A 12,693-nucleotide genomic window follows, 5' to 3' on the forward strand; every position below is an offset into this window, starting at 1 on the left:
CAGGTTATCTGGGACGGTGGTGGTGTGAGGTAGGATCCAGCACCAGGGGAGGCAGAATGGGAAGAGGAGCATGTTTCTGTTGTCTTTCAACAAGGTAGCTCAATGTCTTGGACGTATTCCGGAAGGATTGTGAGGGCAAAAGCCCCGAGACGTTGGCCACGTGCCTGCTGCTAAGGTGGTCCCTTGGCAAATCCAGAGAACACATTTTGTAAGCCCTTTGCCTTGAGAGGCCAGGAGAAAGCCACGATATTCAACCATTTGGGCGGCAAATGGAGAAGGTTATTTCACGGTGGTTAGAAACTGGGATTGGGTTGCAGCGTGGGTGCAATAAGCAGCAGCAGCTTATTGTTATGGGTTTTTTCAGGAGCATCATGAATACCTCAGCCTGTTGCTAGACTAAGAGGTGACAGATTTCGTGGGTGAGGATGGGGTTCTGCAGTCCTGTAAACATGGCTCCTGACTTTCAGGTCCACGAGTGGTGTGTTCCTCTGCCTCACTTCTCCTTTCTCTTCTTAAGTGATGATGAACGATACCGCTACTACAGCCGAGAGCGCAGCTACGACTTTGAGCGTGACTACCGCCGGAGTCGAGATCGCAGCAGGGAGCGAGAGGATCGTCACCGGGAGCGCCGGCACAGAGACAAAGAGGAGAGCAGCAAGCATAAGTCTTCAAGACGGTAAGAGCTGTCTAGGGCTGAACTGGGCTTGACTGGGGCTGAACGGGAACACCCCTCAGCTGCAGACAAGAAGGGTGATGTTCTCAGGGCGAACTGTCGCCCTGGGTCACGCTGGCTTGCTGTGAGCTGCTGATGTCCTGAGATGTGACGCCCAGGCAGAGAGAGCGCCCTCGGGCACATGCCCGGGCAGGAGGCAGAGCTGTCTGTAGCAGGGAGAGGAGTCCTCGGTGTTTGTAAGGTCTCAGTAAGGCGGCTGGCAGGCTGCCGACTCACAAAATGGCAGCACTGATTGACAAAGGAGAGGTTAACCTGTGCTAAACACCACATCGGAACAGCGTAGCTCCTGCTGTTAAGAAAGTACGCACAAAGTAAAATGCAGAACGATAGCAGAAGCATCAGCTTTCAGTATTAGGTGTCCTTGTGCGAAGAGAAGAGCTTGCTTCAGCCTGGGATCTGAAATTTCCTCTTGGAGCAGGAGGCTGAGCACTGCTTGATCCGAGCTCTGTGCCCAGGGCTTCTGGTAGTGACGATGATCTGGACAAAGGTGAAACACTTTTGGAGCAGAGCTGGCTGTCCTAAAATCCCAGCTTTTCTGGAGAAAATGTATTTGCTACAGAGGATCTTCCTGTGAGAGCATCTTCTAGCGAAGTAACAGGTCCAGTCTGAGGCAAAGCGCGGTTGCTGTGCCCGTTTGCATCCTGGTCATGGCTCGAGCAGACTTGCTCGGTTTTTTTGGTGCTTCAGCTTACTTCCTTCTTTTAGATGAAATTCACGTCAGCTCTGTAGGTAACTACCCTTATTTTGGAACTGGTATCAGAAAAACTCCTCTGTAGTGACTGGAGGCAAAAGGCTGTTCTTGTTCTTAAGGAGATGAATACGTTTTCAAGAAAGGACTGATTGCTGAAGGGTTGGAAGCAAAGCGACGGGAAGAGGCCAGGACCACAATCACAGCTGAATACAAAACAAATGGAAGCTGAACTGGTACCAGGCTAACAAGCCGATGGCTTTAAGGGTCATTTCTCAGCTTCCTCTACTCAGAATTGCAGTCGTGTTAGGTACCTGGCTGCAAGAGCAGGATGGGACTCACCGAAGCAGTGTCAGGCTCTGCTTGAGAGCTCCGTTTACAGAACTGGGCTGCTGCAGGAGGTGGGGATGAGGTGGCTTTCCCCCTGCTCCTTAAACCACACGCAGATGCTCTCGGTCTTGCTCCGAGTGGTAGGATGGGAAGTGTTCGTTAGCTAAAGCACATGGAGAAAGACTTTTCGTTCAAGGCCACTTCGAGTGCGTACCAGAGTCCCTGCTTGAGGCACTTTGAGATTTGAGCCTGTTTAAAGCATTTGCAGGAAGGTGAACGGGTTTCCTTGTAGTTTCCAGTTTACTGCAAATTGACCAGTCTGAAGGAAAGCACCGACTCTTGTTTAAATACTACAGGACAGTCACATTGTTCAGGCATAAGCCACTGCCGTGTTGGTGGCCACAAGGTGGCTGAAGATGTGTGAGGAGAAGCAGCCTTTTCTTTCTTTCTTTTTTTTTCCCCCCCATTTTAATGACTATGAAACCATTTATTAAACAAGTCAGAAGACGACTCGAAGCCAGGCGCTTTTCAGCCAGTGGTTCAGCCAGTTAGGTGTCTCTGCTGCTAAACTGGTATCCCAGCTGCGGTAAGAATTTGTCTCTACACCTGACTCTGTCCCCACTCGTGGAGCTGGGCGTCTGTCCTGTGTGACCGTACGTCTTCCTGTGACAAATTTTAATCTGCTTTTTCCTGTGCTCTGGTCTAATTCTGCCACCTTCACACCACGGTCAGCTCCAGAGACCTCACTTGGTTTTCAGCCTGGGAGGAGAAACAATTGGATGTTTGAGAAGCAGCAGAAAATCGCCTCCCAGGAGGGGCCAAGAGCCGGAGCGGGCAAACCCAGAGCTCCCGCCTTTCCACGTTCCCCGACGGGAGCGAGGCTGATCTCGGGGCGTCCGCGGGTTGTGTCAGGCGCGCTGTGCGTGCGCGGTGCGGCTGGCTGGGGTCGGCGGTGCTCAGAGCCGTGCTCAGCCCGGTCAGGGCCACTCTGGCTGGGATTTCTCCCACTTCACAGAAATCCTGTACAGACATCCACAGCTAGCCGTAGGATCACAAGGTTGGAAAGGACCTCCGAGATCATCGAGTCCAACCGTTAACCCAGCCTCTAGCCCTGTCCCTAAGCACCACATGCACACGTTTTTTGAACGCTTCCAGGGACTGTGATTGCACCGCTGCCCTGGGCAGCCTGTGCCAGGGCCTGACCACTCTCTCCATGAAGAAATTTTTCCCAATACCCAACCCAAACCTGCCCTGGCGCAGCTTGAGGCCGTTCCCTCTCGTCCCATCGCTTGTTCCTGGGGAGAAGAGACCGACCCCCCCCGGCTCCAGCCTCCTTTCAGGCAGTTGCAGAGAGCGATGAGGGCTCCCCTCAGCCTCCTCTTCTCCAGGCTGAGCCCCCCCAGCTCCCCCAGCCGCTCCTCCCCAGCCTTGGGCTCCAGCCCCTGCCCCAGCCTCGCTGCCCTGCTCTGGCCACGCTCCAGCCCCTCCGTGGCCTCCTTGGGGTGAGGGGCCCAGCGCTGAGCACAGCTGCATCTGGAAAACAGTTCCGGGGGAGGAGATAGAGGAGTTTGAAAGCACAAAGCCAGTGACGTGCCAGGTCGTTTATGAGTAAGCAGAAGTAGAAACAGGATCTGCCTCCCATTAGGAAACCCAGGTTTCTCTGGCTACATCGATCCCTTTCTTGCCTCTAGTCCAGGGATTTCCCCAAGATGTTCAGAGGAGTGAAAGTTTTCAACACCTCTCAGATTTCGGACTCTTCCTTCTCTCAGCAGCCTCAGTGCTTCACATTGAAGCCTGAGATCTGTCAGAATTGGTAGAGCTCCCTTAGGAGCGGGAAGGACACAGAGACGTTGCTAATAAAAACCATCCAGAAATCATTCTGACAGCAGCCCGCTGCCTGCCCGGACCGCGTGCTGGGGTAAAGCAGGCACCTCCGGCGGTTTGCATAACCCGCCCTTGCTTCGGCCACGTGCGCTATCAGATCGTCCCCAATAAACACGACGCAGCCTTGCAGCGGCACCGCGATGCCCTCAGCGCTTCTCATCCGTCTTTATTCCAGATCAAAGCGCTCCGGCCCCGCGCGTGACGTAGGGTGGGCGCCTTTGGTTCCCTGCGGCAGAGCCGCGCCGATGCAGGCTCCGATGTCACTTTCTTCTCCCCTTTCCTCCCCACCGCAGCAAACAACACGAGAGCGAGGAGGGGGAGAGTCACCGGCGCCACAAGCACAAAAAGAACAAGCGTAGCAAGGAGGAGAAGGAGGCCAGCGAAGACGGCGCCCAGGAGGGAGAGGAGCAGGATGCCAAGGAGTAACGCAGGCCCCCCGCCAGCCCTCAGGAGGAGCGTGCGCCTTTGGAACCAGCGTGGCATGGGTGATGTTTTGTTTTGGGGGGTTGATTTTTTTTTTTTTTTTAATTACTTTTTTTTCCCCAAGGGAAGAGAGGCTGACTCTGGGTGAGCAGTGCAGCGTGTGGCAGTGGTTGGAGAGCTGAGGCTGCACGTGCAGTTAAACTTTTTTTTTGTTGTTTTTTTTTGATACGAGACAAAATACAGCAGTACGAGCATACAAAGCACTGAGCTACTCTACTCATAAACATCCCTAGGGAGAACTTTGTTGGATCAGATCCTATGGTTTCTGATGGAAGATGGCTTCAGCTGAAACTAACGCATTTCGGTAATAGTTTTTGGGTTTTATTTTTTTTTTTGTCATCATCATTCCTTTTTGAAAAATAGGACAGTAAGTGCGACTTGAAATTTATTGTCCAAAGAAAAGTGTGATTTAGATCCTGAGAGCCAGCTTAGAGTCTGGCTTCTAGTAGTGACAAGTCTCATCCCCAAATAAATTTCTTTATAGCTACAAAAACGTCTTCTGATTTCTCTGTGGCGAGGAGGAGCTGCTCTCACTGGTGGGCCACAGGATCCTGCTTCGGTCTGACGCTTTGAGAAGCCGTCACGTCTGTTTGCACAGGGTCTGCAACGACTTCAAACCTGGGTGTTTTTTAATCTGTTCCAAAAATAGTTCTATCATATATTACACCTGTGGGAGACCAACGGAAGACTCGTAGTAAGAGCATGAGTTTCTCTTTAATTAGTTTTGACTAACTTTTTTTTTTTTTTTTTTAAACGGAGTTGAGCCGAATAATCTAGCACAGCAGAGAACACGACGTCCCGTCCAGCAGTGTGCCCTCATGGGGCTGGCTTATTTCTATTTGGTTATCACGGACGCTCCTGCGCAGCGCATTCCTTCCCCTAGAGCTCAAAATAAATTCCAATTCCAAAGTTTGTTTGGACTTAGTATTGGTTGGGGAGGGTGGCGACAGAGATGTTCCTGGGCGGGAAGAAGAGAGGAAATCATTCTGAGGGCGTTCGGTATGTCTGGCACTTAGGATACTGCACTTCTGTTTGTGTGAGTCCACGAGTGTCTCATTTTTAAGTATCTTTCACTACTTTGACTTGTTATTTAAAACTGTCTTCAATCTTTGCCCTGAAATAATATGGTTCTGAAATGTGACCTATGGTTTTTTGTATTGTAATCTTGCAAGTCTGAGTGTCCTGTGAAGCTCACAGCCCGGAGACCTGAGCCAGCGCAGCACTACGAGAACAGTTTATGTGCTGCGACAGTGCATTGGATGAGTCGTTAACTGCAAAAGCTGTGGGGAGAAGGAAAGAGTGGGGTTTCTCTTTGGGTTTTGGTTTTAATGTGGCTTTTTAAACGTGCTTTGAGATCATGGGAGATGTGTGCGCGTCTCAGGTCGCCTGGGTGGCCATCAGCCGGGGGCAGCGGTGCCTCGCTGAGCTGCAGCAGTCCCAGCTCCTGGCGCGCTTCTCCTGGCTCCGGGTGGTGGCTTTCAGCTGCGACTGCCCGATGGCTTTCCGGGCACGCGGGATGAACTTGCTTTTATCCAGTTGTGGCATGGCACGGGCGGAGGAGGAATCCAAGCAGAGCTGGGGAGAAGGGTGCAGGAGGCTTGGTACGTGCCCCCTGGGAGCACGCTCCTCTGCAGCGCGCTGACAAGCGTGCCGCCCTGCAGCGCGGCCTCGCTTGCACGACGTGGGAACGTCAGGCGGGAGAGGGGCCGAGGCTCCGTGCCTGTGCCTCCGTGCAGAGCCTGTAGTCTGTAATTATGAAATCTGGGGTTTTTTTTTTTTCCCCAGAAGATGAACTCTGAAATTGCTAGGGCAGCTAGCGCCAAGGGCAAGGCCAGGCAGCGCCCCCCGGCCCAGCCTGAGCTGGTCTTTGCCTGTCTTGAATCGGGAAAATGCTGGCAGTAGAGTTTCACGCTAAGGTAAGGCTAGGGTTTGGCCCCGCTCAGTAGTATTTCTTCCAGTCGTGCATACTAAGGCGTACGTGGTGCCCCTCCGTGGGTGGACAGAGCTGTTCTACATCCACTCCCCTTGTCTCTGGCTCTGTTTGTGGAGGTGACGGAAGCCATTCAACCTGTAAATAGGCCTAATTAATTACCGGTGATCACGTCCAGTCTGCAGCGCTCTGCACCTGGGCTTAGGATGGCGGCGTGGGAGAGGGGACGGAGAAGCTCGGATCAACGAGTTGGTGCTGCAGCTTCCTCCCGTGTTCTCTGAATGCTTTTACAGATGGACCCAAGTCCTTCACTGCCAGAAGCAGCTGTGAATTTAAGGGAAATAGTTTGAAATGGTTTTATTCTAATGAAATAAATAGAGGTGAAATGTTTGCCTTTAATGTATTAGAGCAGTCTAAAGGTGGGGCTTTGGAAATAATCTTTACTTGCATCAGGTAACTACTGCGGGTTCATGGGCATGTTCCTGGGGCTACTGAATGGTGACTACTAATTCTCAAAAGAAGAGGCCGCTTCTTGGGCTGGTGGCATCAGTGCTGGAGCTGAGAAGCGGGCCTGCGCGTTACCAAGCGCAGAACGCCCCGGGTGCTGAGCATCGCCGAGAGGGTGAACTTCACAGCCAGGGACGAGCGCTTGCACGAGTGCTATTACTTACGGGGGAACCCCTGGCAGGTCCTTCAGCTCCCGACGGCGCGGAAGGGGCCCGGCCTCCAGGAGGAGAGAGGCTCGCTGCGTTACGGTTGCGCAGCGTATAGTTAACAGCAACGCTCTTTCTCCCAGCCCATCGGCCGCTGCCATCCCAGTCAGGGAAGAGGTTCACAGTGGTAGAAATCGCACCAAACCCCAACCCGGCCCCCAGCCTGGACGTGCAGCTCCTCTGGGAGCAACAGCGGCGGCCCCAGCCTTGCCTCTCGGTCGCTGAGCTGCGCAGCACGCCGCATCAGGGAGTTAAGCCTCGTTAAGTAAAGCTTTAGTTATTCCTGGCTTAGCTTTTCAGCCCAGTCTGCTCTGAGCCCCACCGGCACTAGCGGGCTGCAGCCAGCCTCCCGGACTGAGGGGAGAGTGGCGGGGATTTACTTCTGTTCAGGTTGTTTTCCCAGGCACAGCCATAACGTATCCCAGGAAAGCCCAGCTCCTTTCCTGGGAGAAGCAGGAGACAATTACGCTCTTTCCTGCCTCACAAGAAGCGGCTGTTGTTGAGGTGACCTATTCTGGGGGCGTTAGCTGATAAAAAAAAAAAAAAAAAAAGAAAAAGGGTAAAAGGAAAGAAAGGGTAAAAAAAACCACCTGTAATACGTGTTTTTTTCAGTAATATTACAATAATTTATGAAGGCATCAAAACAAATTCAACATCTATTAACAAGCTGATCTTGGAAACAATACTTAAATTACTAGGCCGTTCTGGTGAAGTTGAAGGCACCTTGAAACGAGATGGAGTAATAGCTAAAAAATCACGCTGTCTTCTGCAGCACCCTCTTCGCTCAAAGCGTCTGGCCACCAGCTGCACGCCTTTTTCCTACGGCACTTTATACAAGCGATATTTGGTACTACTCGGTAGGAATCGCCCTCTCTACATGAATATGTACTGTTCCATACCAGGCACAGATTCTGCACGTTGATTGGAAAGAGACAAAAACTGCTTCAGGTTTTTCTGCTCCCGGGTGACTGGTTTTCCGCAGGCACCTTTCCGACTTGTGAATTATTTTGCTCTCAGCATTCAGTAGGAACGACAGGAAAAAAAAAAGGCCCCAGAGCCCAGCTGGCCACACACAGCTTCTGCTGTCAAAGTCCGCAGCGGTGTTTATCAGCCAACCCAAGAGGCCACGCCGTGTGCCGGGGAAGCTCTTGTGACAATGGGATCCTAAGCTATGTCTGTATAAGGGACTCCGATCATATAGACCGCCTTCAGCTAACAGCCAGAGGCAGCGATGTCCCTCTGGCTGGAAACCACCACGTCACCTAGCAAGGAACAGTCTACTCTGCAGTAACAGCGAACGAGGAAGTAGCCAGCCCGCAGAAAAGCACTGCTAAAGACAAGGGCGGGCACTTAGCTGCACTCAGTTTGCTACAATTAGACATTTGTTCTAGGTAGCATTTTTACAGGGGAGAGAAGCTGCTTTGATTCTTGTAATCTGAGCTGGCCCCGTAAAAGGCACGGCAGAAGCGGCGGAAGAGGGAAGATGGCTCTCGATGCAGCCTGGTTTGAAGGAGCTGTCGTTGCTGCTGCTGATCGACAGCCTTCTGAAAAAGGAGGGAATTGCTTCACGTGGAGTTTTCAGGTGGGAACTGAGCAAGGCGTCGTAGGTCAAACCACCCTGCCTTGGCTTCGAGTCTTGTATTCTAAATTTTAACAGCGCAGTGGGTTTGAACGGCAGCCGCGGTGGGCACGCTGCCCTTCCGGAGGGAGCTTATTGCCTACAGTGGCCGAGGCAGGCAGCGACCCTCTGAGCTCACCCTGACCCAGGGAGGCGAGAGTTCGCTCCAGCTGCGAGAGGGACGGGAACAGAACCGCAGGAGCTCGTCTCACCTGCCTGACAGTACAGGCATCCTCCCCCTGCCTTCACTCTGCAGCTGGTCACGGGGAAACCGATAAAAATAAGGCAGCAGCCTGGGACAGAGGTTTCTTGTAACAAACAAGCCTGTTTTTACTTAATCATCTGCCTTCTGTGGGAAAAGCTGGTCATTTTATCAAGTCATAAAACCAGGGGAACCAAGCTGAGGGAGGGGATGAAAATTACACAACTTCCTTATCTCTGGCTACTGTGACGGGCACTCGACTCCTTAACCAAAGTAGGGGTGGTTTGGTGCAGGCTCCAAAGGAGGTGAAGGCCTAAGTCATAACCAGGCCAAGAACTTCTCCCGTTCCAGCCTGTTCTGTGAAAGCCCACAAAGGAGCAGTGACACAGCGAGCACCGATGCACAGGAGCTTGGAACACCGATCACGCAATGAACACATGAATAGCGGGTGGCTTTTCCACCGCTCATTTATCAAGGAACAAAGAAAGGTGTGTACCAGGAGTCTCATGCGTGCCTTCTCCATCGCATGTAATTTGACTACGGGCCAACCATTTTATTCCATAAATCTGACAGCCTAAGCGAGCCTTCTGGGAGCGCTCCCTGCTCAGCAGCTGCTGCGTGGCGGTGACGTCCCCTTGAGCTGGGACACCGCTCAAGGTTGCTCCTCGAGGCGGAGACGCCTCTCGCCAACTGCAGATCTCTGGTAAGCGACCGACAGCGCGTGTAACCTTGTATCATGGTAACTTTGATTTGCGTCGTGGTAGTTTTGAATCGTTGCTGCATCCTTTGTGCAGTAAGAGTGAACCTTGCCGTCGAACTTTGTTAAAGTCACACTTTTACAACATCGTATTTCAATGAAACCACTTTTTGCTGACGATACCTTTGACAGTGATTCTTTAAGCAGCCTGAATCGCCCATTCGTAACGAATTGGCGTAGGTGGCAGGATCCTAAATCAGGATTCACAACAGCTACCTGGTGATAGGGCCTTCATATACAAATCAACACAGCTGCTAACCTAGCAGCTCTTCAGCTGTTTTTAATGTATAAACACATTCATTAGGTTTCAGTAACCAAAAAATATCAAGACTGGGGGCTACAGGAACTGCTTAATTGGGTCCACATCCTTACGGTTGCGGTAGTGGCTTTTAAAAGCACGTATAAAATGACTCAATGTCCAAGAATGGCAGTCGGAGATGAGTAGCAGCAGCGTATTAACTAGCAGGGGAAATCGGACAGTCATGCCTGCTTTAACCTGTTCAAAATATTAAATGGAAAGCGGAGCTCTGAAAGTGAGGAAAGCACCTCAAAGGCAATTTGTAGAGAAACACTGGAAAAAGAGCTTTCTCTGCAACACCAATTCTAAAGAGCTTTAATGAGCCCAGGAAGCTACAATGACTGTGTGGATTAACCATTACTTTGAATCCATCGACCAGATTTGTTGACAGCCTCAGCACAGTAAAATGTTTTCTCCAAAAAGGAAGCTGAAAGTCTTCGTGGCAATACACCGTGTAGCAGGAGTTCAGCAGTCCCTTGGTTCATCTGTCACGTGTTTAGCTTTGTGTGACGGCCAGCTGATATCTGATACCTGAAACTGTTGTGTGTTTTGTTTCAGCTTTCACACGAGGCTTCCCGGCCAGGACACCACAGTAAGCGTGACTCTGTTCCTTTGCTCCTTCAGCATTGGGATTAGTTCCGAGTTGCTCATTCCTATTGCTGGCACTCCATTTACAGCCACTATTTCATCTCCACACCTAATCAGAAGACGGGAAACAGGCTTGTCAGGGCTTCATCATTGTTAACACTGCCCCCTAGGACCCCCAAGGTCATCTAGCCCACCCTGAGCCAAGATCATCAACTCTTTGTTGAAGCAACTTTTTCGCTAGATGAAAGATGAGGGGCAAGGAATGGATCTAAGCAGAGGGAGCGGTTGCTGTCAGAGGTTTGCTTCTGAGTCAAAGAGGGCAAGGGAGAAGGAGAACACTGCTGGTACCTGAGTGACACAGCAGCGACGGTCACCAGCAGCGTGACCAGCTGGCCAGTCAGCAGAGGGAAAAGTTACAGAAAACAAATTTGTGCTGATAAACACCCTCAACGCCAAGGTCGCTCCTACAGCTCCTTGACTAGCAATCACTAGGTGAAGTGCTCACGACGCTGAAGCGTGCTGTCACCTTGTAGGTCAATACAGGAGAGGTTTCGGAGTCCTGCCTGATCTGTCCCCCTCTATGGCACACCAAGCGATCTTCTGCGTGGTTGTACCGTTCAGCTGCGATGATGCGAGGTGCTGACGCCAGCCAGCTGCCTTCCTTGCGTCTAATGGGGAAAGCGCGTTGCTGCCCTAGCGCTCCAACAGGAACCCAGCTGACCCCAGTCCCCCCACCAAGGCTCTGGCCCAGCTCTGTTCTTCCACGCCGTTTTCAGGGGAGCAAAGCCCAGCTCCCTACACTGCAACTACGTCCCCTGCAAGACAGCAGCCTCGCTTCTGCTTTCTACAGCTTGCAGCCTGCTGCACGCTTGCTGAGAAGCCAGCTCTGGTGGATCCCAGAGATAACACTGCAAGAGCGTTCTGTGGGGTGCTCCGGCTCCGCTATCCACCACTCCCCTCGCTACAATTGCTAACAAACAGGTCAGCAAAGCTCGTTTGAAGTTTCCTGCACAGGAGGGCTTTTGTTGCTTCCATTGGGATACTTTTCCTAGTCCAGGAGATTTTACACTCCGGAATCTCCAAGATTCGTCTCAAACATCCCCCTTCTACTTTTATCTAATTACTCAATTAAAACCTTTACAGCCTTTTAAAACATAACTGTTAATTCCTTTCAGTTGCACCTTTATAGAGAAACCAAACCACTCATTAATACAGGACTGACTTAGTTTGTTAAACTTTGGTAACAGTATTAGCTGCACAAATGAGCGTCTAAGAACTAGAAGTCATTAACTTTTCGCTCAGCTGGTTCAAAGGGTGAAAGACAGCCCCTCAGTGAAACGGTGCGTGCTGACCTAAGTACCAACAGTGTTCCCGACACAAACACCGGCGACCCGCAGGGCGGCTCATACGTACTTCAGTTTCCTGTCGCGGAAGGCGGGAGTCCCAGGCACTATGGTTTTGATGAAGAATGGCTGGTTTCCTTTGCTCTCCTCAAAGCCTCCAACAATGCTGAAGCCCCAGCTTTCCAGGTTGCCTTTACTGAGGACAATATCTTGACAGCAGTGAAGGTAGCTGTGAAGACAGGCACGGTCAAAAACAGACAAAGCTTACGAGTGTGTTTCAAGGAAAATTGCCTAACCAGAAAATTATGTTTTCCCTTGCGGAAAGCGCAGCTATGTAACAGCCTCAGATTTATTTTCTTTTTTTGAGGACTTGAGGCAACCCCTTTGCAGGGCGTGTTACAGGGATAATTCTCAAATCTGAAGATGCCAGTCCTCTAGAAATCTTTTCTCAGTATTGTCAGTGCTAGTTTAAGAGTTAAGAGAAAATCACTGTTCTCTAAAGGGGTTTGTGGCCTGAAAGATTCATGAGTAACTCAATGAAGTCTACTAATGCACAGTACTAGTGACAGAAACAAATTAATCGTGAACAGTAGTTACACCCATGCAATTAATGAGAATCAAACCTTTTTCAATTCCATCCGTATACTACAGGCTTGGTACAATGAAGGCATTCAGCAGCTATGTATCACTGACGGAAAGCAAACATAGGAGGTACAGCAGCCTTTCTTCTACTAACTACCAAATCGGACTATGAAAGGTCTTTCCTCCAGTACCTACACCCAGGTTTGCTGCGTACAGTAAGATATTGGACTCCTCGGAGAGAGCTCACAGGCCGCTGTTCTTGAGTGCCAGCCACCAAGGTACGTCTTCTCAGTAAGCCTGGGGTACGCTGCAGTGCTAGGGCTGCCTTGGAGATGTGGCATAGAAGTGCTAACAGCACTTGCTCCTTGAGTTTGTAGCACAAAGGCACGCAAAGCCTTTGCGAGGCGTCTGAAAAGGTGTGGCAGGAGCGCAGGCAAGCATCTCGTGTACTCTGGCTCGCAGTCAGGTTAGGTTCTGGCACCGAGGCGCTGCCAGAGCTACACTGTGTGAAACTGCCGCTGATCACCCCACTGAGGTATTCCAG

General features: G+C 51.2%; 2 protein-coding genes across 11 annotated transcripts in view; one reads left to right on the forward strand and one right to left on the reverse strand.

The window, feature by feature from the left end:
• LOC104023483 (pre-mRNA 3'-end-processing factor FIP1-like) overlaps positions 1–5,027 on the forward strand; it is a 28,432-nt gene extending 23,405 nt beyond the window's left edge. For 4 of the 7 annotated variants that reach the window (XM_087748368.1, XM_087748367.1, XM_087748369.1 and 1 more), the window contains 2 exons: positions 518–676; positions 3,929–4,804. In XM_087748368.1, coding sequence (XP_087604494.1) covers positions 518–676; positions 3,929–4,061 — 292 coding nt within the window. In that variant the 3' untranslated portion in view covers positions 4,062–4,804. Of the gene's footprint in view, positions 1–467; positions 677–3,928; positions 4,805–4,877 lie in introns of those variants that run through there. The other 3 variants (XR_015702517.1, XR_015702516.1, XM_087748371.1) reach the window with 3 other exon arrangements.
• Positions 5,028–9,936: 4,909 nt separating this feature from the next.
• LOC104023128 (ligand of Numb protein X 2) overlaps positions 9,937–12,693 on the reverse strand; it is a 30,790-nt gene continuing 28,033 nt past the window's right edge. For all 4 annotated transcript variants that reach the window (XM_087748365.1, XM_087748363.1, XM_087748364.1 and 1 more), the window contains exons 9-10: positions 11,638–11,796; positions 9,937–10,333 (exon numbers count right to left, since the gene is read on the reverse strand). In XM_087748365.1, coding sequence (XP_087604491.1) covers positions 10,198–10,333; positions 11,638–11,796 — 295 coding nt within the window. In that variant the 3' untranslated portion in view covers positions 9,937–10,197. The remainder of the gene's footprint in view (positions 10,334–11,637; positions 11,797–12,693) is intronic.

This window comes from Nipponia nippon, unplaced genomic scaffold (genome assembly GCF_047370975.1).
Source record: "Nipponia nippon isolate SJK-2023a ecotype South Korea unplaced genomic scaffold, ASM4737097v1 scaffold_12, whole genome shotgun sequence".
NCBI lineage: Eukaryota > Metazoa > Chordata > Aves > Pelecaniformes > Threskiornithidae > Nipponia > Nipponia nippon.